The sequence below is a fragment of the Rattus norvegicus genome, chromosome 1, assembly GCF_036323735.1.
Source record: "Rattus norvegicus strain BN/NHsdMcwi chromosome 1, GRCr8, whole genome shotgun sequence".
In the NCBI taxonomy this organism is placed as follows: Eukaryota; Metazoa; Chordata; class Mammalia; order Rodentia; family Muridae; genus Rattus; species Rattus norvegicus.
The window spans coordinates 232,447,602-232,468,036 of record NC_086019.1 but is presented as its reverse complement, the minus strand read 5'-3'; the positions used below and the strand labels follow the sequence as shown (position 1 = coordinate 232,468,036).

Genomic DNA, 20,435 nt, shown 5'->3' with positions numbered 1-20,435 from the left:
AGTACATGCATACTGCCTTGTCTTAACCTTGTCCATACCTCCCAACAGCTATTCCAAATACTTTGTGCAAATAAAAAAAAGTGAAAGGGTATTTCAAAAGCTTTAAGTGCCAGACTCACTGACACCATACACAGCGTAACAGTGGGCTTCACAGTTTGTTTATGTGGCTGCCAGACAGCATGGTGCTTCTTCCTTTAAATCTTTAGATTTCACCGCCATGTTTGTAAGCTGTGTCACGGTTGTTAACTTGCACACGATCCTTACACAAGCCTTCCTTCCTATGCTTGCTCCTCATTGCTCTCCGTAAGGGGGAGGTGGAGGGCTGGTCCTCACTTTAGGAGGAAGACAGATGTAGTTTTTCACTTAGTAACTATTTATGAAGAAGCCAACATTGGTACTGAACAGAACAGCCAGGGAGTGAGCCTGTGCAGATGAAACTTACCAACAACAGGAGACAGACAGTGCTAGGACAGATCTGTGACTGCCTCAGTCACTGTTGTGGAGGGTGTGATCATCCAGATCTGCACTTGAGAGGTAGGCCCACCGGGCAGCCTATGGGGCGTGTCGGGGAGGGGATGAGAAACAGTCTAGCAGAAGAGGGGTATAGGGCAAGACCAGTTTTGTATCCTGAAATGCATCTTGAAGCTATTGGGTGTTTTAAACGAGGGAGTGAAATGGCCCATTTACATTTTAATAAGATTTCTCCGGCTAGTCAAAGGATTATGTATTAAAATTCCCTTCCATAACTTCTGGTAGGTTTCCAAGGATTGCTATAACAAATTTTCTCTTCGGGCTCACAAGTGAGTATTGTCTGCTTAACAGGAGAACCAGTGTGATGACATTAAATTAGCCAAACCTACACAGTTTGGGTCATCTGACTGACTTGCGTCTCGAGAGGTGCCCGTCTCTCCACCGCTACACTCTGTACTTAGGAGGAAACTGAGAAGTCCTAGCAAATGCCAGCCTCTGTGAGCTGAGCTGGAGACCAGATCCCAGGACCAAGGCTGTGGCAAGTTCTATCTGCTGCCCCATTCTTCGGCTAAAAAGGAAAACATTTCTCTTTAAGCCAGTAGTGACTCAATGTGGAGAAAAGTGGTGGGGGAGGGGGGCTTCCTCTTCTGGAGGTCATTAAACAACAGTCAATCTAATCTGTGAAGGACAGAGGTGGTGTGAGTAATGGCAGGAAGCAGGCAGAGGACATTTAGGGAATCTGCGCTCTGGTTTAGCACAGAGAGGAGGAATGCGGACTTGCTCTACACTCAGATTCTGGGAGAGGAACGGCAAGGATTTTAAAGTGTCAACCAGAAGGCTGACCTGGCAACCAGCCTGAGTTTCTGTACTTTTTTTTTTTTCTTTCTTTTTTTTCCGGAGCTGGGGACCGAACACAGGGCCTTAGCGCTCTACCACTGAGCTAAATCCCCAACCCCCATTTCTGTACTTTTTAACTCTTCCTTAACTCTAATTTCTCCACCCACACCTGACTAGCTGCCTCAGTGGGTGATGGGGGGGTGGGGGTGGGGGACGACAACGACTCAACGACATCCAGAGGGTGGACGTAAGCAAACATCTCCCCTCCCCTTCAAAAAAACCCATTTACCCACCAGAGGGTCTTGAAAGCTGGGTTTGGGGTTGACTTGCCTTTTGTCCTGAATGCTCGCTTCTGCCTGGCTAGCTCTTCCTTTGCGTGATGACACTCACTGTGTGAGGGAGGCATCTAGAACCCACAGCTAATCCTATTACCTGTCAGTCACTGCTCTCAACTTCCAATGCGTTAGCTATTTCAAACCAGTGTCAGTGGTCTACTTGGCTCAGAAACTCTTCTGGAATCCCATTGGACGCTTCGAGTTCAGAATAATATAATTAGTGATAATAACAAACCGATAAGAATCCGAGTCCATAATTCTAGCGTAGAGTGCCGGCTAATGACTGCGGGAAGGATTATGGGAACAGAAAATTACCATAGAGCAGCCATCCCAGCAGTGGTTGACGGAGACAGGGATGGATGCTGAGGCTGGTGGACGGAATATTTCCCACCAAAGACGAGGATAGGGCTGTGGTCTCAGAAAACCTCATGGCAGAACAGATTGTCAGTCATGAAGCGGAAAGTCAGAAGCCAGCGGGGATCAAAGCTGGCGTCATGGCCCTGTGAGATGCACTAAGGTGAAGAATCATGCTTGCCAAGTGAGGTGGCCTGAGTCTGGAAACATCTGTGGATCCTACCTGAAGGTCAATCTGCACTGCAAAAGATTTCTTTCCTTTAAAGATTCTTAAAAGCCACAAAGAAAGGAACCATGACTGTTTTAGATGGGCAGAGACTGAATTACTAAATTTCAAATTCCTTCCTCCTTCTCTTCCTTTCTGCTTTTAAGGCACACCATGCAGCCAGCCAGTCAACCCCGGGCCAGGCCAAGCCCCTGATGCTGCTTGCTTTGAAAATCCAGCAGTCAAGCAAGTCTGGTCTCTGGTGCCTATTTGAGGACTTTCCCCTTCTTTGAGGGATTTTTTGACAGCCTGTAGCATCTCCCTCAATTCTGCAGATTGACATGTCTGGTGGCCCATTATAAAAATACCACCGGAAGTTCCTTTCTACGGCTTTAAGTCTCCCACAGTGTAGCCTCAACCTAGCACTTCACAGGTTTCTACCCCTTCACCTTAGCATGTCAAATACCATTCACACCTATCTGTGGCTTCTCTCTCTGCCTAGCCACATTTCCTCCAGATTCTACCAACTGTCAACATCAGCTGTGCTGTCCTGTGCCAAACGTCTGATCTTCCTGAAAGCCCCCACTTCCAGCCTTCAGCATTCTGTTCTGGGTACGATAGGTCACCTTGTTCCCACCACGATCCTAAAGCCTTTACGACATCTGATGACCCACGTTGTGGTTAGCAGGCACATGGTTCACCGCCTACCCTCAACCCAAAATGTCTTAAGGAGATGGGAACTGAGCAGATATTGTTTTTAAAAAAAATAAAAAATCCTTCCGAGCCTAGCTAGCCTGGTGCTCACCATACCACGTGCTTAGCTCTATGTTGGCATCAAAACCTCCCATCCTGTGCATCTGCTGATGAGTCAGTGTGGTGGGGAACCACGTCATGTATTAAAAGCACATAAGCCGGGGCAGACTGCCCATGCTACTTGCTAGTTATTGGCAGGATAGATTATCCCCCGACTGTATAATTAGGGAAACAGGTGCCTACATCACTGCTGTGAGAATCAGCAGGGATGCTGTGGGGTCTGTACTACTAGATCAGTAACAGCCCTGATGATCTAGCAATTATGAGGACTCTGCCTCTAAATCTGTCAGGACTCCATGAAGTTGGGGGTCTGAGGTATGTGCGATGCTTGTCTAAAACCAAGGGGATCTGTTTCCTGGAGTCCTGTGTTGGTGAACCCTGAGGCAGGTTGTGCATGAGCACATGTATATATTGGAGTGGGGGGCTGGGTAGGTGGAGGGGTAGTTGTGTCCGATTATGCACAGGAAGGAAGTAAAACAAAGGTGGACAGACACCTCCTTTAAAAGCATACTAGGCCAAGGTAAAATATATTCTTCCCTCAGGGATGTGCACTGACTGGAATGGCGCTCGCTCTGCTGTCTCTGGGGAGGTCCTCAGGGCAGAAGGCACCTGAACACTGTACAAAGAGTACCCGAGAACCAGCCAGTACATTTCCGTGGTGGTCATTCTAGTAGGGCCTTCCTAAGCTGAGGAAAGAAATAGTTTTGCTTTTGTTGAAGAAGAAACTCTAAGTGGGCTGTAAATGGGTCTTCATTCATGGTCAAGCGGTGGACAACAGGAACCATTGCAGTCGTAATTTATGTGTGAAATGAGTCCACCATTATTCCGTGATTTCTACGGCCACTGCTTGACTGAATAGCTTGACCGAATTTTTGATACAAAAATTCCCATCAGGGCATGATGCCAGCGTTTGAGTGAAAGTAGAAATTAATTGCTGTGGTTTTTTCAGACCAGGGGGAGCTCCAGCAGGGCCTGTGTGGCTTGCTCTGCAGGGCTTGGGTCACCAGCACTGCTCCAGTCGCTTCCTGGCCAGCAAGACTGGCCCACGCTGCAAATACAGCAACCATTGGCAGTGTGCTTGGCCCTACCCTGGACGTGACTGACGAGGCCAGAGGCCAGGCATTAGCAGTGAGGAGGAAGAAAGTGGAGAGGGCCTGGGAACAAGATAGCCTATGTCTTATTAGGGGTTGTGCTGGACCAGGGAGGTAGGTGCATGAGGGAGGCAGGTACCACGTGGTTGGCACAGCTGTTCTTTCATCCAGTGTTCAGAACAAACAACAGAGGAAACAACGGACTTCTTACCACCATCCCAAGCTGCTTGCTCTCTAATGGTCACGGTCTAGTTAGTGAACTGGTGTTGAACGCAGCCCAGCCTCATCTCCCCACACAGAGAAGAGCTGCCTCCCAACCCTTTCCCCCAGGAATTCCATGCCAGGGCTAGAGAGAGGGCAGTGGTTAAGAGCACTGGCTGTTCTTGTAGAGGAACCAGGTTTGATTCCCGGCACCCACTTTGTGGCTTGCAGCCGTCCGTAACTCCAATTCTAGGAAATCCCATGCTTTCTTCTGACCTCATCAGGCAGCAGATACACACCTGGTACACAGTCATACATGCATGCAAAATACCAATAGTCATACGATTAAAAAAACATAAACAAAAAGAAAGAAAGAGAAAAAAACACACAAAGAATCATTGAAACTGGGAATGGTAGGGCACACCTTTAATCCCAGTACTCAGAGGCAAGGGCAGACAGATTTCTGAGTTTGAAGTCATCCTGGTCTAGATATTGAATTCCAGGTCAGCAAGGGCTACATAGTGAAACCTGTGCCCCTGTCCCCAAACACAAAAAGAATTCTGGGCAACTCTAAGCACAAATAGAAAACAGGCCAGACCACAAGGACAATTCTGTGAAAAGTAGCCATGTATCCAAGCTCCGACTGATAGAGAGGGTACTAATTACACTTTTGGGAATGTTTGGAAGAACTTTTGCAGGAACCCCAGCCCCTACAGAGCTGATGCAGGAAACCAGAACTAGATTTAATATATCTCGGGCAAACAGAAAAAGAAGAGCTAAAGAGGCAGCTCATTGGTTAAGATCACAGTTGCCTTGCAGAAGCCCTGGGTTCAGCACCGACAGGGTAGGGTAGGTCACTGTACTCTAGTTCCAGGGGATCTGATGCCCTCTTTTGGCCTCTGTGGGCACCAGGCGTCCACACGGCGTACAGAGGCACACAGTTAAGACACTCATACAACATAAAATAAACAAATCTTTAAAAGGAAAAGAAAAACACGTGAGAACAAATGCCCGAGGAGGGATAGATCAACAACAACGTAAAGAAAATCCTGGAGTTTAAGCAAACCACGAACTCAGAAACTCAAGCCTAGACGTGGAATAGTCACCAGAGGTACAATGACATCTTTATGCCAAAGCCACGGGCTAAAGGGAAAGTTCTCACTGAACCCAGCGGCAAGTGCAGAGTTATTTTTTCCAGCCTGTAATAAAGGCAAATATTTTTCATAACACACAGAGGCCCACTTTATACTGCGGGAACCCCGCCCACATGTCACGTTCCCCTGTCTTTTTTGGGGGGCATTCCTACTTACCCACCCAGGGACACAAAGGCTGTCATTTTTGGAGAGGCAGGAAGCTAAGTCTTAGCAAACTTCCCTCGGCGTTAAAGGGACTCCACACACTCACAGGCAGGGAGCCCAGGAGCTGCTGGCGAGCATTTATTTATACCCATCTGGAATTTCCTGACCAACCAACAGCCATGGCGTCTAATTCCAGGACACCCAGCACTGTGAGACAGCAAAATCACCAATGAATGAAGCCGTGCGGCGCGATTCTTACCTGAAAAAAACAGTTCTCCCTCCTAATTCCTCAAATCGCCCTCCCTCTCTGTAACGCTGTCCTAGAAGTGGAGCTTGTTAACTCTAGGAAGAGAGAAAGGCAGCCAAGGTTCCTCCACTCGTCCCTCTTCCCCAACCCTCCAGCCAGAAGGAGAAGGGTTCCTTGTTGCAGTCTGCGCTATCACGTAGACTGGCTTGGAAGGAAGTGATTTGGTCGGATGCTGTCCCAGCCTGGGCTGGAGGCTCCCTGTGGGTATTCTTATTTAATGCAACATGGATTCTGAAAGCTAAAAATGTCACATGTAAACCACAGCCTACCTCCCACCCAACAACTCAGACGACACGACTTTCAGAGGCTGAGAATTCCTGGACATGTACACTTTGTTTGGTGCGGTGGCATCAATGGGCACACTTTTGCTTCTGTGTTTAAAAATGAGTAAACTTGTGCCTCTTTAATGATGAAGTTTACCACTTTGAGGGGAGAAAGAGCAAGCAGGCAAGCAGCAGTCTCAACCAAAGAATATAGGGTAGATGCGGCCCTATGAAGATGTACTGAATTACATCACAACACAAACAAGCTGCCAGCCCCAAACAATACCACAGAGACAGGCGGTAGTTGGGGTTCTCAATAGATGGCGTTGTAAGACCCAAACTAGGGGCAGCTGCAAGGAAAGAGGTGAGGGTTTAGAACTCACAGGCCCTGTTTGGTTCGATTTCTTTGCTCACCTCAGACACCCATGCCTGCCTGCACCCTTCCCCCACCCCAGTAATTTGCCTTTCTGTCCATCTTCTAACTGCAACCACACAGGGAGGTTTGTGTTTGTTTATCTTCCCAGCCGATGGTTTTCTGTGAGAAGCTAAACTTATTTCAACTTATTTCAACCAAAGCCATGAATTCATTTTAGCCTCTTTCTTTCTTTCTTTCTTTCTTTCTTTCTTTCTTTCTTTCTTTCTTTCCCTTCCTTCCTTCCTTCCTTCCTTCCTTCCTTCCTTCCTTCCTTCTTTCCTTCCTCCCTCTTCTTTTTAAATACCAAATTAACCAATTGGTTCAAAGAGAAACGGAGAAAACCTCAGTGCCACAGACTTTGAAATATCAAGCCCCAATAATTCTACGTTACCTTACCCAACAATAGCTCCATTAAGTAAGAGAGTTGAATGAGGCTTCTTTACCCCCCCAACCCCTAGTTTTGGACTAAAATTAAAAACTGACCTATAATTTACACATGCAAAGTGACCCACGTTAACTGTGAACTTTCAGTTCTAGTAAGTTCAGTTAGGGAATCTGCCATCATAAACCCGGTTCTAAAGGTCCTAAATGCTTTAGTATTTGCTTTCTGTAGAGAAATTGGCTTCTGGCTTTTGAATAAAATTCTATATTATAGTCACAGCATCTTACTCAAAGTTGAGGATTCATATCATAAAGCTGTTATTAAGAATTAAACTAAGAGGCTGGTGGGTCAGTGGTCAAAAGCATTGGCTGTCATTGACTGTACTCTTAAGGCTTGATTCCCAGCACCAACACTGTGCCTCACAACTCTCTGTAACTCCAGTTCCCAGGAGATCCGACACCCTCCCTGGCCTCTTTGGGTATCTCACACACACATAGGTGCACAGGCATGCAGGCAAACTACCCAGATTCACAGAATAAAATAATTAAACCAAGGAAAACATCGCAATGTAGTACTTCCTGAGCTGATAAAAAGCGCCCTGCTATATTTTTACAAACATTATGTTCCAGTAAGGCTAGGATTTAGTTCATAAAGCAGTGGGCGCTAATTATTTGGCTTTTGCGTCCTGTATCTGGTGCTGTGAGGAGTCATCTGCGTGCGTCTGTGAAGGTGAGCTGGTAGGTCAACAGTTATTGCATGCAAATAAATGTCTAGTCGTCTTTTGTCAGAGGAGGACAGAAGTTAGGGAGGGACACACCTGGAAAGATGACCTCCCCTTGCCTGGAAACCACCCGCCCAGATGGAATAAAAGACCCATTTTTCTTCATTCTCTTCAGGCAGAGGAGGCAAGAAGGCAAAGAGCTGGGGGAGGCGAGGATTCTCTGAGGCTGCTTCTCTGACAGACGGGGAGTAGCCAGAAAGAGTGACTATCAAGAAGAAGACTCTGCAGTCTCCAGGCTGCTGTGGTGGACCTACATGGCTTTACACCAGGGGCCTCGGAGCTCTGGGACTACAAGTAAACACCCGTGGAGCTCTGCCATTCGATGGCGGTATCATAGCAAGACTGTCCCCTGCAGTCTACCCTTCACCAAGAGCAAGCTTGAGTGCTAATGTGGATCTGGAGGTAGACACTTCAGAATGCCCGTCCCACGTTGTTACCACTGTCCCCTATCTGTTCCCTCTCTTGCTTATGTGTTTCACAGAGCCCTCCCGGCCTTACCCTACAGCGGGAGCACACAGAATACGTGTCATTCTTGCACCAGCCTGCCCGTATGCTGCCCGCCCTTCCCCGCTGCCTGCTGCCTGACCTTCCGCCATTATCCACCTGTAGACGAGGCACCAGCACATTTCTGAGCGGGCGCTTTCGCCATGGATGATCTCATCCGCCCTCACAGCAACCCTGCAAAGCAGGTGTGATCACCTCTGCATCTCGAAGCCGAGCTGACATCATGCACACGCACAGCTCCTCTCTGCTGCCGCCCTGACAGGTTATTGCATCTCTCAGTCAGGTACACTCCATCCCGCAGCCTTCATGGAGGCAAAGAGGGGCTAAGGGAGCTGCTGTCTCTGAGGCATGGGGAAGGTTAAGCACGGGCAGATTTCGGTAAAGAATTTTTCTTCTGACTTCAGGAAAAAAAAAAAAACTAATCTAATACAGCCACTTTGTTGTATTAAAACTAAATATTAACCCCCCTCCCCCAAACCTTGTTCCTAAGAGTTAAATTGAGGGAAAGCATCTGAATGTCGTGCCTTGATTCTGTAAAAACATTCCCCTAAGTTTTCTTGGCCATATTGTGTTTCAGTGATGATGTTTTAGGGGCTTGAATTTACTATTTCTCCCCTGAGCGAGGTTCATAGCTTATTTTTCTCTAGGAAAAACTCATCTCCAAGGGCCAGCCAAAACATCAGCTCTGGGAGCTGGAAGTGTAGCTCGGTGGTAGAGGTCTTGCCTAGAATGCCCAAAGCTCTAGGTTCAATCCCTAGCAATGAAAAAAAAACACAATCCCCAGCCTCCATACCACGGCGAGTTTTTATGTCCACTTGACATAAACAAGAGTTATCTTGAGCAGAGGCAACCTCAACTGAGAAAATGCCTCTATAAGATCAGGCTGTAGGTAAGCTTATCGGTCATTTTCTTAATTAGTGATTGATGGGGAAGGGCTTAGTCCATTGTGGCTGGTGCCACCCCTGGACTGGTGGTCCAGGCTTCTATAGGTAAGCAGGGTGAGCAAGCCATGGGGAGCAAGCCAGGAAGCAGCACCCCTCCATGGCCTCTGTATCAGGTCCTGTCTCTGGGTTCCTGTCCTACTTGAGTTCCTGTCCTTAATTCCCTTAGCAATGGAATATTACCTGGAAGTGTAGGTAAAATAAACCCTTTCTCTCCAAGTTGCTATTGGCCATGGTGTTTCCTTACAGCAACAGAAACCTAAGCAAGACCCTCTCTGTCTCCCAGTGCCCTCTGAGGTGGCTCCTCATCCCCTTATCCAATTGCTCGCCACAACCCTCAGAGCAGTTTGTCCCCTCTTCCACTACTGTCCTCAGAGCAGCTCACTATCTGAGCATAGCCCTGACATCCTCTCTCTATAAAATCAGAGAGTTCTATCCTCTCCATCTTAGACAGGGCCTCATGTGTACAGGACAAGTTCAATTCCAGCCCCCCTCAGGGAGTGAAACTCTGGTATTTGTTTCCTTTCAAGGTGTTTGTGAACATGCCCAGGACTCTGCCCATGTCCTCATTTCACAGCCAGCAGGATGCTGGGCACAGAGAAGTGCCAGTAACTGACTTTAGCCCTGTCATTCAAGGAGCTGGCACACATCTTGGAACCTCCCAGAAGTTCTCAGCCCCCAGACACTAACAAGCTCCCTCTGGTTCTTGTCAGGAGCCGATCTCCACACCCACCATGAATCAGACCTCCTGGGGCCTGGCCCAACTTGGGCATCAGCATTGTCAAAAGCTCCTGAAATGAGTCTGTCCTGCAGCCAGGAGTGAGAACCACACCAAGTTCTTTTCGGCTTCTGAATTAGAGCAGAGTCCATAAACAACTCAAGCACCCTTGGGGCTTAGGTCAGTTCAAGTATCTTTAGAGTCAAGCACCTAAACTGAAAGGAAAAGCGCGTTAAGAAAACTGGGGACCTGGGGAGCCCGTTTCCTTCTCCGGTGACTGTGTCTACTGGGACATCTATGTTCAACGTTGCTATCTCTTGGTTTTTATTTTTAGTCCCTAAAGAAGTTAAAGCAATTGGTGTTTATATACAAAATGAAGCAATTTAAAATGTCCTGGCAATGAACTCAAATTAAAATAATGGGTTGGAGAAATAGATTATAGAAGGGTGCTTCCCCTAACATGTTCCAGGCAAGGACACCTGATCCCCCCCCACCCCACCCCCGTTCCACTGTCATTCCTGTTTTGATCACTTTCCTTTTCTTGTCCCCTCAGATTTCACAAGCTCTGGCTGTCCTTGAACTATGTAGCTAAAGATGACCTTGAACTTCTAACCTTGCTTTTGCCCATAGCACCGTGCCCGGTGCTGCTAGGCATGCACTCTACCAAACTCACCTACACCCCCAAGGTCTCCATTTTATTTATAGTGACTTGCATCTGGGAAACCCATGGAAGGGAAATTTTGTTGTATATTAATTTGATCATCTTCCACATTTAGATTTAGCTATTAAGCTAACGAGAACAGAACAATGACTCGGGAGGCAGAGGCAGGGGGAATCTCTGAGTTTGAGGCCAGCCTGGTCTACAGAGCGAGTTCCAGGGCATCCAGGACTACACAGAGAAACCCTGTCTTGAGAAACCAAAAAATAACAACAAAACCAATGAATCAAACAAAAACCAGACCAACCACCATAAGGACAGCAGACAAAGCGGCACCTCACATCCTCACGTGAGTATCTTGTAGAATCTTTCTACTGACCAGTGTTCATCCTTAAGAGACAGGTTGAGCGCTCTCCTAGGGCCTAGGCTGTTTCTAGTGAACTGGAGGTTTCCTCCTAACCCTTAGACATTCAAATCCCTCCAGGCTGGTGACAGGGTATGAGTGTAGATCTCTGAGTGTCTCTGGATAACTGTGGGTACAGAGGAAATCAGTGGGTGCAGTTCCTTCTCAGAGCACTGATGTCCCTTCACCACCAACCAGGGGGCCCACAGGACTCGCAGAGGATAAGAGGCAAGTCAGCAAAGGTCTGCACCCCTGTTCCTTCTGAGGGGAGCACGCCTGGCTCCACCCTGGGTGTTGGATGAGGGCTCGTCTACACGCCTGGATTAGCAAGACCTGTTCATGAGACTTAATGGAAGAGCAGGCTTTCCTGGGAGAGGCTACCCAGCATGCTACGGGAGAAGGGTGTGTCCTGGCAGCAAAGGGGTGTGGCTCTTCTGAGGACAGTGACATTGGAAGGGGACACTATCTCACTGTCCTATCTTAAAGAATGAGAAGCCGGGTTGGTTATCACCTGGAGCTGGAGTCACACTGGCCATCCTTCCACACGGCCGGCTGCCCCTCCCCCACCGCTCTTCTCACCAGATTAAAGGAAGCGACTTGGGTCTGTCTAGCCAAGATTTAAAACCAGCCTTTCAGTTGTAGCTTTTCCTTTTTCCTTTGGCAGCCCTGGGGATCAAACCTAGGGCCTTACAAGGAAACATTCTACCTCAGAGCCATGTTCTCGGCCCTCTTACATTTTATTTTAACACAAGATCTCCTACATTGTCCAGGATGGCCTTAAACTCCATCGGTAGCCTAGACGGGCTAGCCCCAGGCTCCTTAGTGTCTGGAATTACAGCCTGTGCCACCAGGCCTGGCTGAAACCAATGTTTTAAAAATGTCAAATGGCACAGAAACAAATAAGAAGCTCTCCGAGGGCCTTAAATGTTCACAAGGACTACCTTAAAGTAAGCGAGGGGAAGGAGAAGAGACCTTAAAAAAGATGTACGGAGGTTATTCCAAGAGAGTAGTGGGACGGAAGTAGAGCCGACCACACTCCCAGAATCCCAGCCCAGGTCCCACCCACAGTTCCAAGGAGCCCACCAAACCAGACTGAATAAGCTTCACCAGAGGAGTCAGCTGGTCCTCTGCCTCCTCCCTCTGGCAGGTTTCTAAACAAGCATCGAAAGGGACAAAGGTCATGGGACAAAGGTCACCGGAGCTGTAAACTTTCCAAATAGCCCGAGTATCCTTCTGAGGACAGCTGTGCTCATTTCCCTCTCTTGAACACTACTCTGTCCTCCCGTCCCCCCACACCGCCCGCAAAGTCTCACTGAAGCCAGCCTTTGAGTAAAGGATGGAGAGAAAGTGGATGCTGCCGCCTGCCCAAGAAGTGGAACGGGAGTTAGTGCATGTGACACGGTCAAAGCACCTGCTGGTTTTACCCAAGTGGATAGACCATGTGTGAACTAGCAGAGCAAGCGACCCAGGAGAACAGACTGGTGGAGAACATGCGAGGGCTGGACCTCGATGGCAGACTGGCAAACCGCAGGACCCACTTCAGTCCCACAACTCTACCCTTTGCTCGGAAGCGCGTGCCCAGTGTTAGAGCCAGCACACTGCAGGGGCTCTGAGGATGTGACTGAACAGGAAATCTGCTGGTCCACGAAGCAAGGGAGCACTGACAGAGGCTACATATCGTATACTCCCTACCTCTTGCCATAGGTGGGTGAGGCACAGGACCTCAACACCTCACTGAAAATAGGTGACAGCAATCATTTAGTAGAAAAGCCAAACACTCTGGAACCAGAGGAGGAAAGGGGGAAGGGCTGGGGATGGCTCAGTGGTCAGGAGCTTTCGCTGCTCTTCCAGAGGACCGGTGTCTTGGTTACCAGCATTTCTCTCAGGCATTTCACAACCGCTTGTAACTTGTGCTGCAGGCGTCCAACGCCCTCTTCTGGATTCTGGACTCTGCCTGTCTGCATTCACATCCACACACCCATAGACATACAGACACAGGACAGACAGACAAACCGAGAAGAGATGACGAGAAATGATTTTTAAAGGAAAGAGAAACTCCGCCAGATCCATCAATGAACATGGATGTAGAGCAGAGCCTCACAGGGTTAGAAGGCTACATGGAGTCTGCATTCATTCATTCATAGACACAGGAAATGCTTTTAGGCCCAGAGAACAGGCTCCAAGCAAAGCCTCGGGCTGGGGAACAGCGCTGGGATGGAGAGGGTGCACCTTCCTCTTGCCTCTCACTCTCTCAAGCCCTGGGAAAACCCGTGTGGTTTCCTCAGGCCTCAGGTTTGAAGGAGACAAAAGCAGATGATGATTTATGTCATATTTGGCCCCAAAGAAAGATTCAGAGTTTAAAAAGTTAACGGGGAAAAAGTATTTGAGGAGACAGAAAAGCAAAAAAAAAAAAAAAAAAAAAAAAAAATCTTGCCAACATCCCTAACAGAACAAAACCACAACTTAGTGAGAAAAGAGAAGAGGGGGAGATGGGGGAGATGTTTTTTTCCCAGGGCTGTGCCCCTGCCAAATGCAATTCTGAGCGGGTAATTCGAAGTGAGCCACTGAATGAATGAACCTTCTGAATTCAAGCATTTCTGCCGTTTCCCATCACTCTCCCTACAAGTCCCTACATGACCCTCCAACTTAAACTCACCACCACTGGGGCAAGGTTTTCTTTCCCTAGCTTTTTTTTTTTTTTTTTTCTTTTTTTTTTTTTTTTTGAGCTGGGGACCGAACCCAGGGCCTTGCGGTTGCTAGGCAAGTGCTCTACCACTGAGCCAAATCCCCAACCCCAAGGTTTTCTTTCCCAATGTCACAGTGTCCAGGGAATACTAAAGAATAATTTCACAGAGGAAAAGCCCCAGCTGGGGCCTGAAATCCCTTTTACCAACCGGAAGGTGTCTATTTTGGGGTCCCCTATTTCTCATCATTCCTCAGGTGTTGTGGGTTCCAGCTGTTATTTCCTGGTGCCCCAGATAGTCCTAGCAGTGTCTACACAGGACAAACCCCTCCAGATGCCTGTGTGACTGCCGAGGGTGTGAGGGGAGAAGCATGGGCTCACCGTGGCCCCTTTGGGACCAACAGAGGTGACCAGCCTTATGACTTATGGCACACTGGGGGGCATCCCTCTCATACTGTCCCTGGGGCAGATTTGGAAGTCATACAGAGCCTAGTGCTAGTGGGAAAATCTGGTGGCACAGGGCTTCGGGTTTTGCAACTTTTGCCTGTAAGCTACATTGTTGGAATGGTTTCACAGGCAAACCATCCCTCCTCCCCCCACTGGCCTGCAGACTTCCAGGTCTCCACCCTGCAGTGTTGTAAACACCCGTGTATCAGGCTGACTCACCACCGGCAGGCAGAGCACCAGCGAGGACACATGCTACACAGACCCAGCAGGTACTTTGGTATCCTCTGCCAGGGTATGGGGTGACAAACCAGCCTTTATCCTCACAGTTGGCAGGGAGCAGGCAAACAGGCCACGCCCCCAAAGCTTTCCCCAGTTGGAATACAGCCTCCAGCCCATCAAAATACTGACGTACAGAGAATCAGCTGTACCTTGGTGGGTCTCTGGACTTAGGAGGAGGTTGACGGATAACAGAGGAAGAAAATTTAAGAGCTGAGAGACAACCATAGCATTACAAAGACATCAAGCACCAGATTTGTGAGCCACTGGAAGTGCCCTGTTTCTCTCCCTCCCCCGACTTTTAGCTTGAAGTGTTTGTTTCTTGCTTTGTTGAGACTAACAGACATCTGAGGCAGAAAAACAATATGCCTTGTCCTAGTAGGCAGCGGACAGGAGAAAGGACTTGGACGAGGGCAGGGATGGGAAAAGTGAAATGGGGTGTGCTCCAGTCAATGTTTTCACAAAATTATTTGCAAATCTGATGGGGTTTATCAACTCAATCAAATGTTATGTGAATAAATCCAGAAGCCATGGGGTTCACCTTTGGTCCTAAATAACAAGAATATTTGAATTTTTAAAATCCCTTTCTTTCTTTTTTTCTTTCTTTCTTTCTTTCTTTCTTTCTTTCTTTCTTTCTTCCTCCCTCCCTTCCTCCCTCTCTTTCTTTCTTTCTTTCTTCCTTTCTTTCTTTCTCTTCTTTTGGTGTGTGTATGCATGTGAGAATGTGTATACAAGCCCAGTTGACAAAGGTCAAGCAGGTATATTCATTCTCCCCTGTGTGTACACACACACACACACACACACACACACACACACACACACACACACACACAATAAACACACAATGGAGCCTTGGATGTTCTAGAACTCACTATGTAGACCAGGCTGGCCTTGAACTCAAACATGTCCGACTGCCTCTCCTCCCAGTGTCAGGATTAAAGACTGTGCCACCCTGTCTGGCTACTCTATCTTTTTGAGCCAGGGACTCTCCCTAACCTCACTGATTGGCTACACTGGCTGGCCAGCACTCCTCAGAATCCACCTGCCTCTGCTCAACCCCTGCTAACGTTATAGACACCTGCATCCACACCCGGCTTGTACATGGGTGCTGGGGTCTGAACTTAGGTTTCTGCAGCAGGCAGTTTACCCACTGAGGCATTTCTCCAGCCTGAAAAAGTATATTCAAAATGCAAGAAACCTTCTTCGAGGACATGAAGTCACAGGAAAAGAACGCACGTAGACACAGCACTTGGGACTTTTAATAGCAAGTCACTTCTTTGCTTATTTCCAGACTGGCTCCATAAATAAAGGTTTACGTGGGGAGGAAGTGATGAAGCCTACAACCTCTGATCCAGGAGAAGGAGCTGTCAAGTCTGGCTTCCATGAGACGGAGTAGAGCTGGGGCTTCAGAAGCTTAAATCTCCAGCCGAGTTAGATCTGGAAAACCCCACTCCTAGTCTCTGGGCAAAGCTTTCCTGCCTGTAGTTCTGCTTTCTACATACTGATGAGGGAGGGCTGAAGATTGGTTTGAATTCCAGCTGTTGTTGGTCCTAAGAACTGCTGGGATGGGGAATCTGGTCACCGTATTTTTAAAAATCCTCAAAATAGAAACATAATTTTTAAGTGGGGCAACCACCTGTCTGCACAAGACTTCCTGCTGAGATCACTAGTGCTTAGACACAAATGGGCAACATACATTTTTAAATTTCTGGGTTTAGTCTTTCTAATAAACTATAGAGCCTCAGAGCCCAATTTGGTCTTCTAAACACGAGCATATTTTGCATAAGGAATATGAAAATGAATGGGATGATAAACAGCTCACTCAGAATACATGTCAAGAAAGGGGGGAGAGACAGAGAGAGACAGAGAAAGAGACAGAGACAGACAGACACACAGAGAGAGACAAATACAGAGACAGAGATAGACAAAGAGAGGCAGAGACACAAAGACAGAGAGAGACAGAGAGACAGACAGACACAGAGAGAGACAAAGACAGAGACAGAGACAGAGACAGAGAGACAGAGAGACAGAGACAGAGAGAGGGAATATCTTACATTGCTTGGCCTGAGAATGTCTACAGCAGTTTGAATTGATTCTGCAATATATGATTTTTAAATCCTCAATCAAGTTTTTATTAGCAAAGTCTACTCGAGGCAACTTTAATAAAAATTTCTAGAAAAGAGAAAGAATTTCTTGCTTCCATGAATTGAAGACTTATGTTGTTAATATTCCTCATGCCAGATCAACTCAAACAGTTTTTAAACAGGAAAGAACCCCAAAGCAGAGACTGGGAGCTTTGGTCATTCATTTTCCTCCCAGCCCATAGAACCTTCTCAGAGACTGCACAAAGGAGATGAACGGACATTCTCTAGAACATAGGAAAGGCAGACCCTGGAAAAGGTGAGCTGTCTGTGGATGGATGCCTCTAGCCCCCTGAAGCCAGTTAAGAGCAGAAGTGCCAACCATAAGTAAATGACAATACTCACCATGAGAAGTCCTAGAGTATGGGATTTCCAAACCCTGGTGGCAAGGGCTGTGCTGGCTTTGTGCCGGCGCTGAGAATCACCACAGCAGAGATCTGCAGCCCAGGGTTCTGTTGCCTTGCCCAGAACAGGAGCCCTTCTACTTTCCTTCCTACGCCCAAAGAGGCTGTACTCATTGGAAGGAGTCACCAGTCCCAGCTTAGCCTCAGCCCTAATCGCATGCCTGAAATCTGATGCTTAACCCATTACGACTGGGCAAGCCTTGGAGAAAGAATGCTTAGGGGTGATGCTGGCTACAGGTTAAGACCAAGCCTGGAGAGTTAACACAACAGACAAACCCTGAGCAGGGAGGATCTTTCCCAGCCTCTCCAGGGGTGGAGATCAAGTCCTGGGTTCTGCTTAGCTACACTGGCAAGACTCCAAAACCCAGGTCTTCTGTTTGTAAATGGTGGTGGCATTTTTAACAGTTATAAAACCCCAAACTACTCACCTTAGGAAAACGAAACAGATGAACAACAGCCTTGTTAGAGACCATTGCTATAAGGAAAGGTATTACATTGATGACCTTCAGTGTGGGGTTAGCCTTCGATGAGTTAATATCTAAGTTTTATTAAAAGGTGAATGCACGATCTAGTTAAAGCCAATACATAAACACAGCTAATACTCGGAAGGAAGTGCATGGTATCATAAAGAAATATAAGGTATTAAAGAGGTTAATAACTCAGTGAAACAATGCGCATGAATGTGTACTAAAGAAACATAGGCACAGCCTTCGTCATGCACATTAAGAAACTAACACACGGTAAAAAGAAAAAAAGTATTGCCATAAATCCTATCTTAAAGGACATTGTGTTTTTAACTATTCCGCTTTTCAGGTATTAGTAAATTTGCTGAAATAAATAAATAAATAAATAAATAAATTTATTATTTATATGAACAATAATAAATACATAATAGTATGATCTATCTGTATATCTATACATCTCCGCACATCTCTCTTGGTCTGTTTTGTCACATCATCTTATTAGATATTACACACACTGTCAGTGTCAACACAAGGCGGTCTTGCCTTAGCCAGTGTGGGCTTCACGGTTATGTTTTGTCATCTGAGAGCTGGGAGGAGAGGCCAGCAGCTGATATAGAAGGGACCCCTCTAGCTCCTACCTGTATTTTCATGTTAAGACATTCGGTTTTACCCTTGGCTTTTTCTGACAGTGTGATGACAATTATGGGGAAATACAAGACTCGATAAGAACACAAAGCTAGCACCTTATTACTAACAGAATCAAGAGACCCTGAGAAGACGTGGAGTGTCAGAGTCTTCTAAGCAGTTTGAGCTCTTGCTGGTGGGGCCAGGGTAACCCCAGGGCTGGGACTCACCATCATGAACACACTGTAGTTCAGCTGTGTCCTTTCTAAAGATGGTCTCCGAAACCCCACAGCGCTTCCAGGCAGGCTAGTCGGTGTGGAGCAGTGTTTAAACTTGAAATTCCAGCTGCTAGGCTCGCAGTGGGCTCAGAGTCCTGTTTGAGAAATGTGCCTGCCCAGAAAAAATATTTACACAGCCCAGAGTGGGCTGTGGGTGCTGCAGCTAGCTTTGCCTGCTCTGCAGGAGTCTTGGGCTCTGTCTGCTTGGCCTGGTCCTTATCAGTGCCCTTTGTACCTCATTTGAGATCAGCATAGAGACAAAATCCACGGCCAAATCACCGAAGCCCTCTGACAGTTACTGAAGCCATTACAAAAGCTCCTGTCTGTCTCTGTGAAATGACTCTCGGGAAGCCACGGGAGAGGAGAAAACACATGGCAAAAGGAGGTTCTCTGCATCGGCATCGTCACGAGGGGAGGTGTGGCTACTTTCATTCCAAACACCCCAACCAAAAAAGGAACAGTAACCAAGATGCTAAAAATATGGCAGGGGTTATCAGGATGTTGTTGCAAAGATTCATTTGAAAGCCATTTTCCATGAAGGCCGGAGAGAATGCAGAAATTGTTAAAGCCAGGCCAAGGGCTGTGTGTACTAAAACAGACAAAAACTTACTGACACCCTAGGTTTGTCTGACAAGGAAGGAAAAATGCTAAAACTAAGATCTATTATGGGGGGAGCCAGGAGGTGATGGTGCATGCCTTTAATCCCAGCACTCAGGAGGCAGAGGCAGGCAGATCCGAAGTTTGAGGCCAGCCTGGTCTACAAAGCAAGTTACAGGACAGCCAGGACTACAAAGAAACCCTGTCTTGGAAAAACAACAACAACAAAACAATAACAACAACCCCCAAAAAACAAACACACCCCCAAAACAAAACTCCACAAAACAAACAAACAAAATAACCACTAAAAACCTATTATGGGTTTGTAAGTGCTCCCCCTACTTCTGTTTTCCCACCAAATTTATGAATGTTATCAAATAAATTTTTAATGGAATTATAAGCCGTCTTTATTTTATGTGTAGATGTGTTTGCTGGCCCAGAAACACATGCACCACTTGTGTGCCTGGCGCCCACAAAGGCCAGAGAAGCGCATCAATCAAATCCCCTGGACCTGGAGTTACAGGCGTCACGAGCTGGCATCTGAGTGCTGGGAACCAAACCCAGGTCCTCTGAAAGAGCAGCGAATACTCTCTAACTGCTGAGCTTCCCAGCTACAATCATTTTTAGTTTTTAATGCGGTCAGTAAATGAGTGAGCAGACATCGTAAGTAAGTAGACATCTGAAGAAAGATGCACTTGTCTACAAGAGAGAGAAGCCATAAAGGAGGAAAGGCAACTCTTAGCAAACAGGAAGAGGGTAACTGGCCAGAAAGGTCACTTAACAGTCCTCATCCATTCGTTCCATTTAACTGTTAGGAGATCAGCTTGCTGCTATGGCTCAGTACCTGGCAGAGTTCCACAGGGCACCGGAGCAGGGGCTCATGACAGGGACAACAACTGGCCTGTCCTCTGACGTCTGACTTGTATTTTGTGTCTTAATAAATGTTCTTCTGAACCATGGGTAAGGGCACACATCTATAATCCCAGCACTCGGAAGGAGGAAACAGGACTGAGTTCAAGACCAGCCTGGGAGACCCTGTCTCAAAAGAACCAGGAAACAACGTGTGACAAAGCTCACAGCTTGGCTTATTTTAACTCACACCTGTCTTGTGAAGAGAGAGGACACGTGTTATTATCTTCATCTGACAAATCGGCCACTTGTTATTCGACTTCTGAAGGAGTCCTAGGCTCTAATTAAGGTTTCACAACATTAATTAGTGTCTAGAGAGGTATCAATCAGTGTAGCCAGTTTGCAACATGACTTGGGAACTTGGGCGAAGAGCAGGCTGTCCTCATTCTGAGACCCTGAAGACATCCAGTTACTGTGCTCACCAGTGATCCTTGCTTAATGCCTAGCTAGTTACAGAAGAGTCAAGAGCAACCAATCCATGAGGAAGCAAGCTCACGAGGGCAGATTCCAGTCACTAGCAGTGTTTTGAATGAATGCATACAAACTGGTCGAGCTGAAACTCTGCTGAGAAGAGAAGGGGCCATGGCAAAGACTGACACAGAAAGGGGCTAGTGGCAAGGAGGACGCTGAAGGGG

General features: G+C 47.2%; 1 protein-coding gene across 1 annotated transcript in view; it reads right to left on the bottom strand.

The window, feature by feature from the left end:
- The window catches only part of Kank1 (KN motif and ankyrin repeat domains 1), a 119,115-nt gene that overhangs the window by 32,798 nt on the left and 65,882 nt on the right, over positions 1-20,435 (bottom strand). Inside the window, exon 3 of the mRNA NM_001037197.2 lies at positions 11,489-11,494. Coding sequence (NP_001032274.2) covers positions 11,489-11,494 — 6 coding nt within the window. The remainder of the gene's footprint in view (positions 1-11,488; positions 11,495-20,435) is intronic.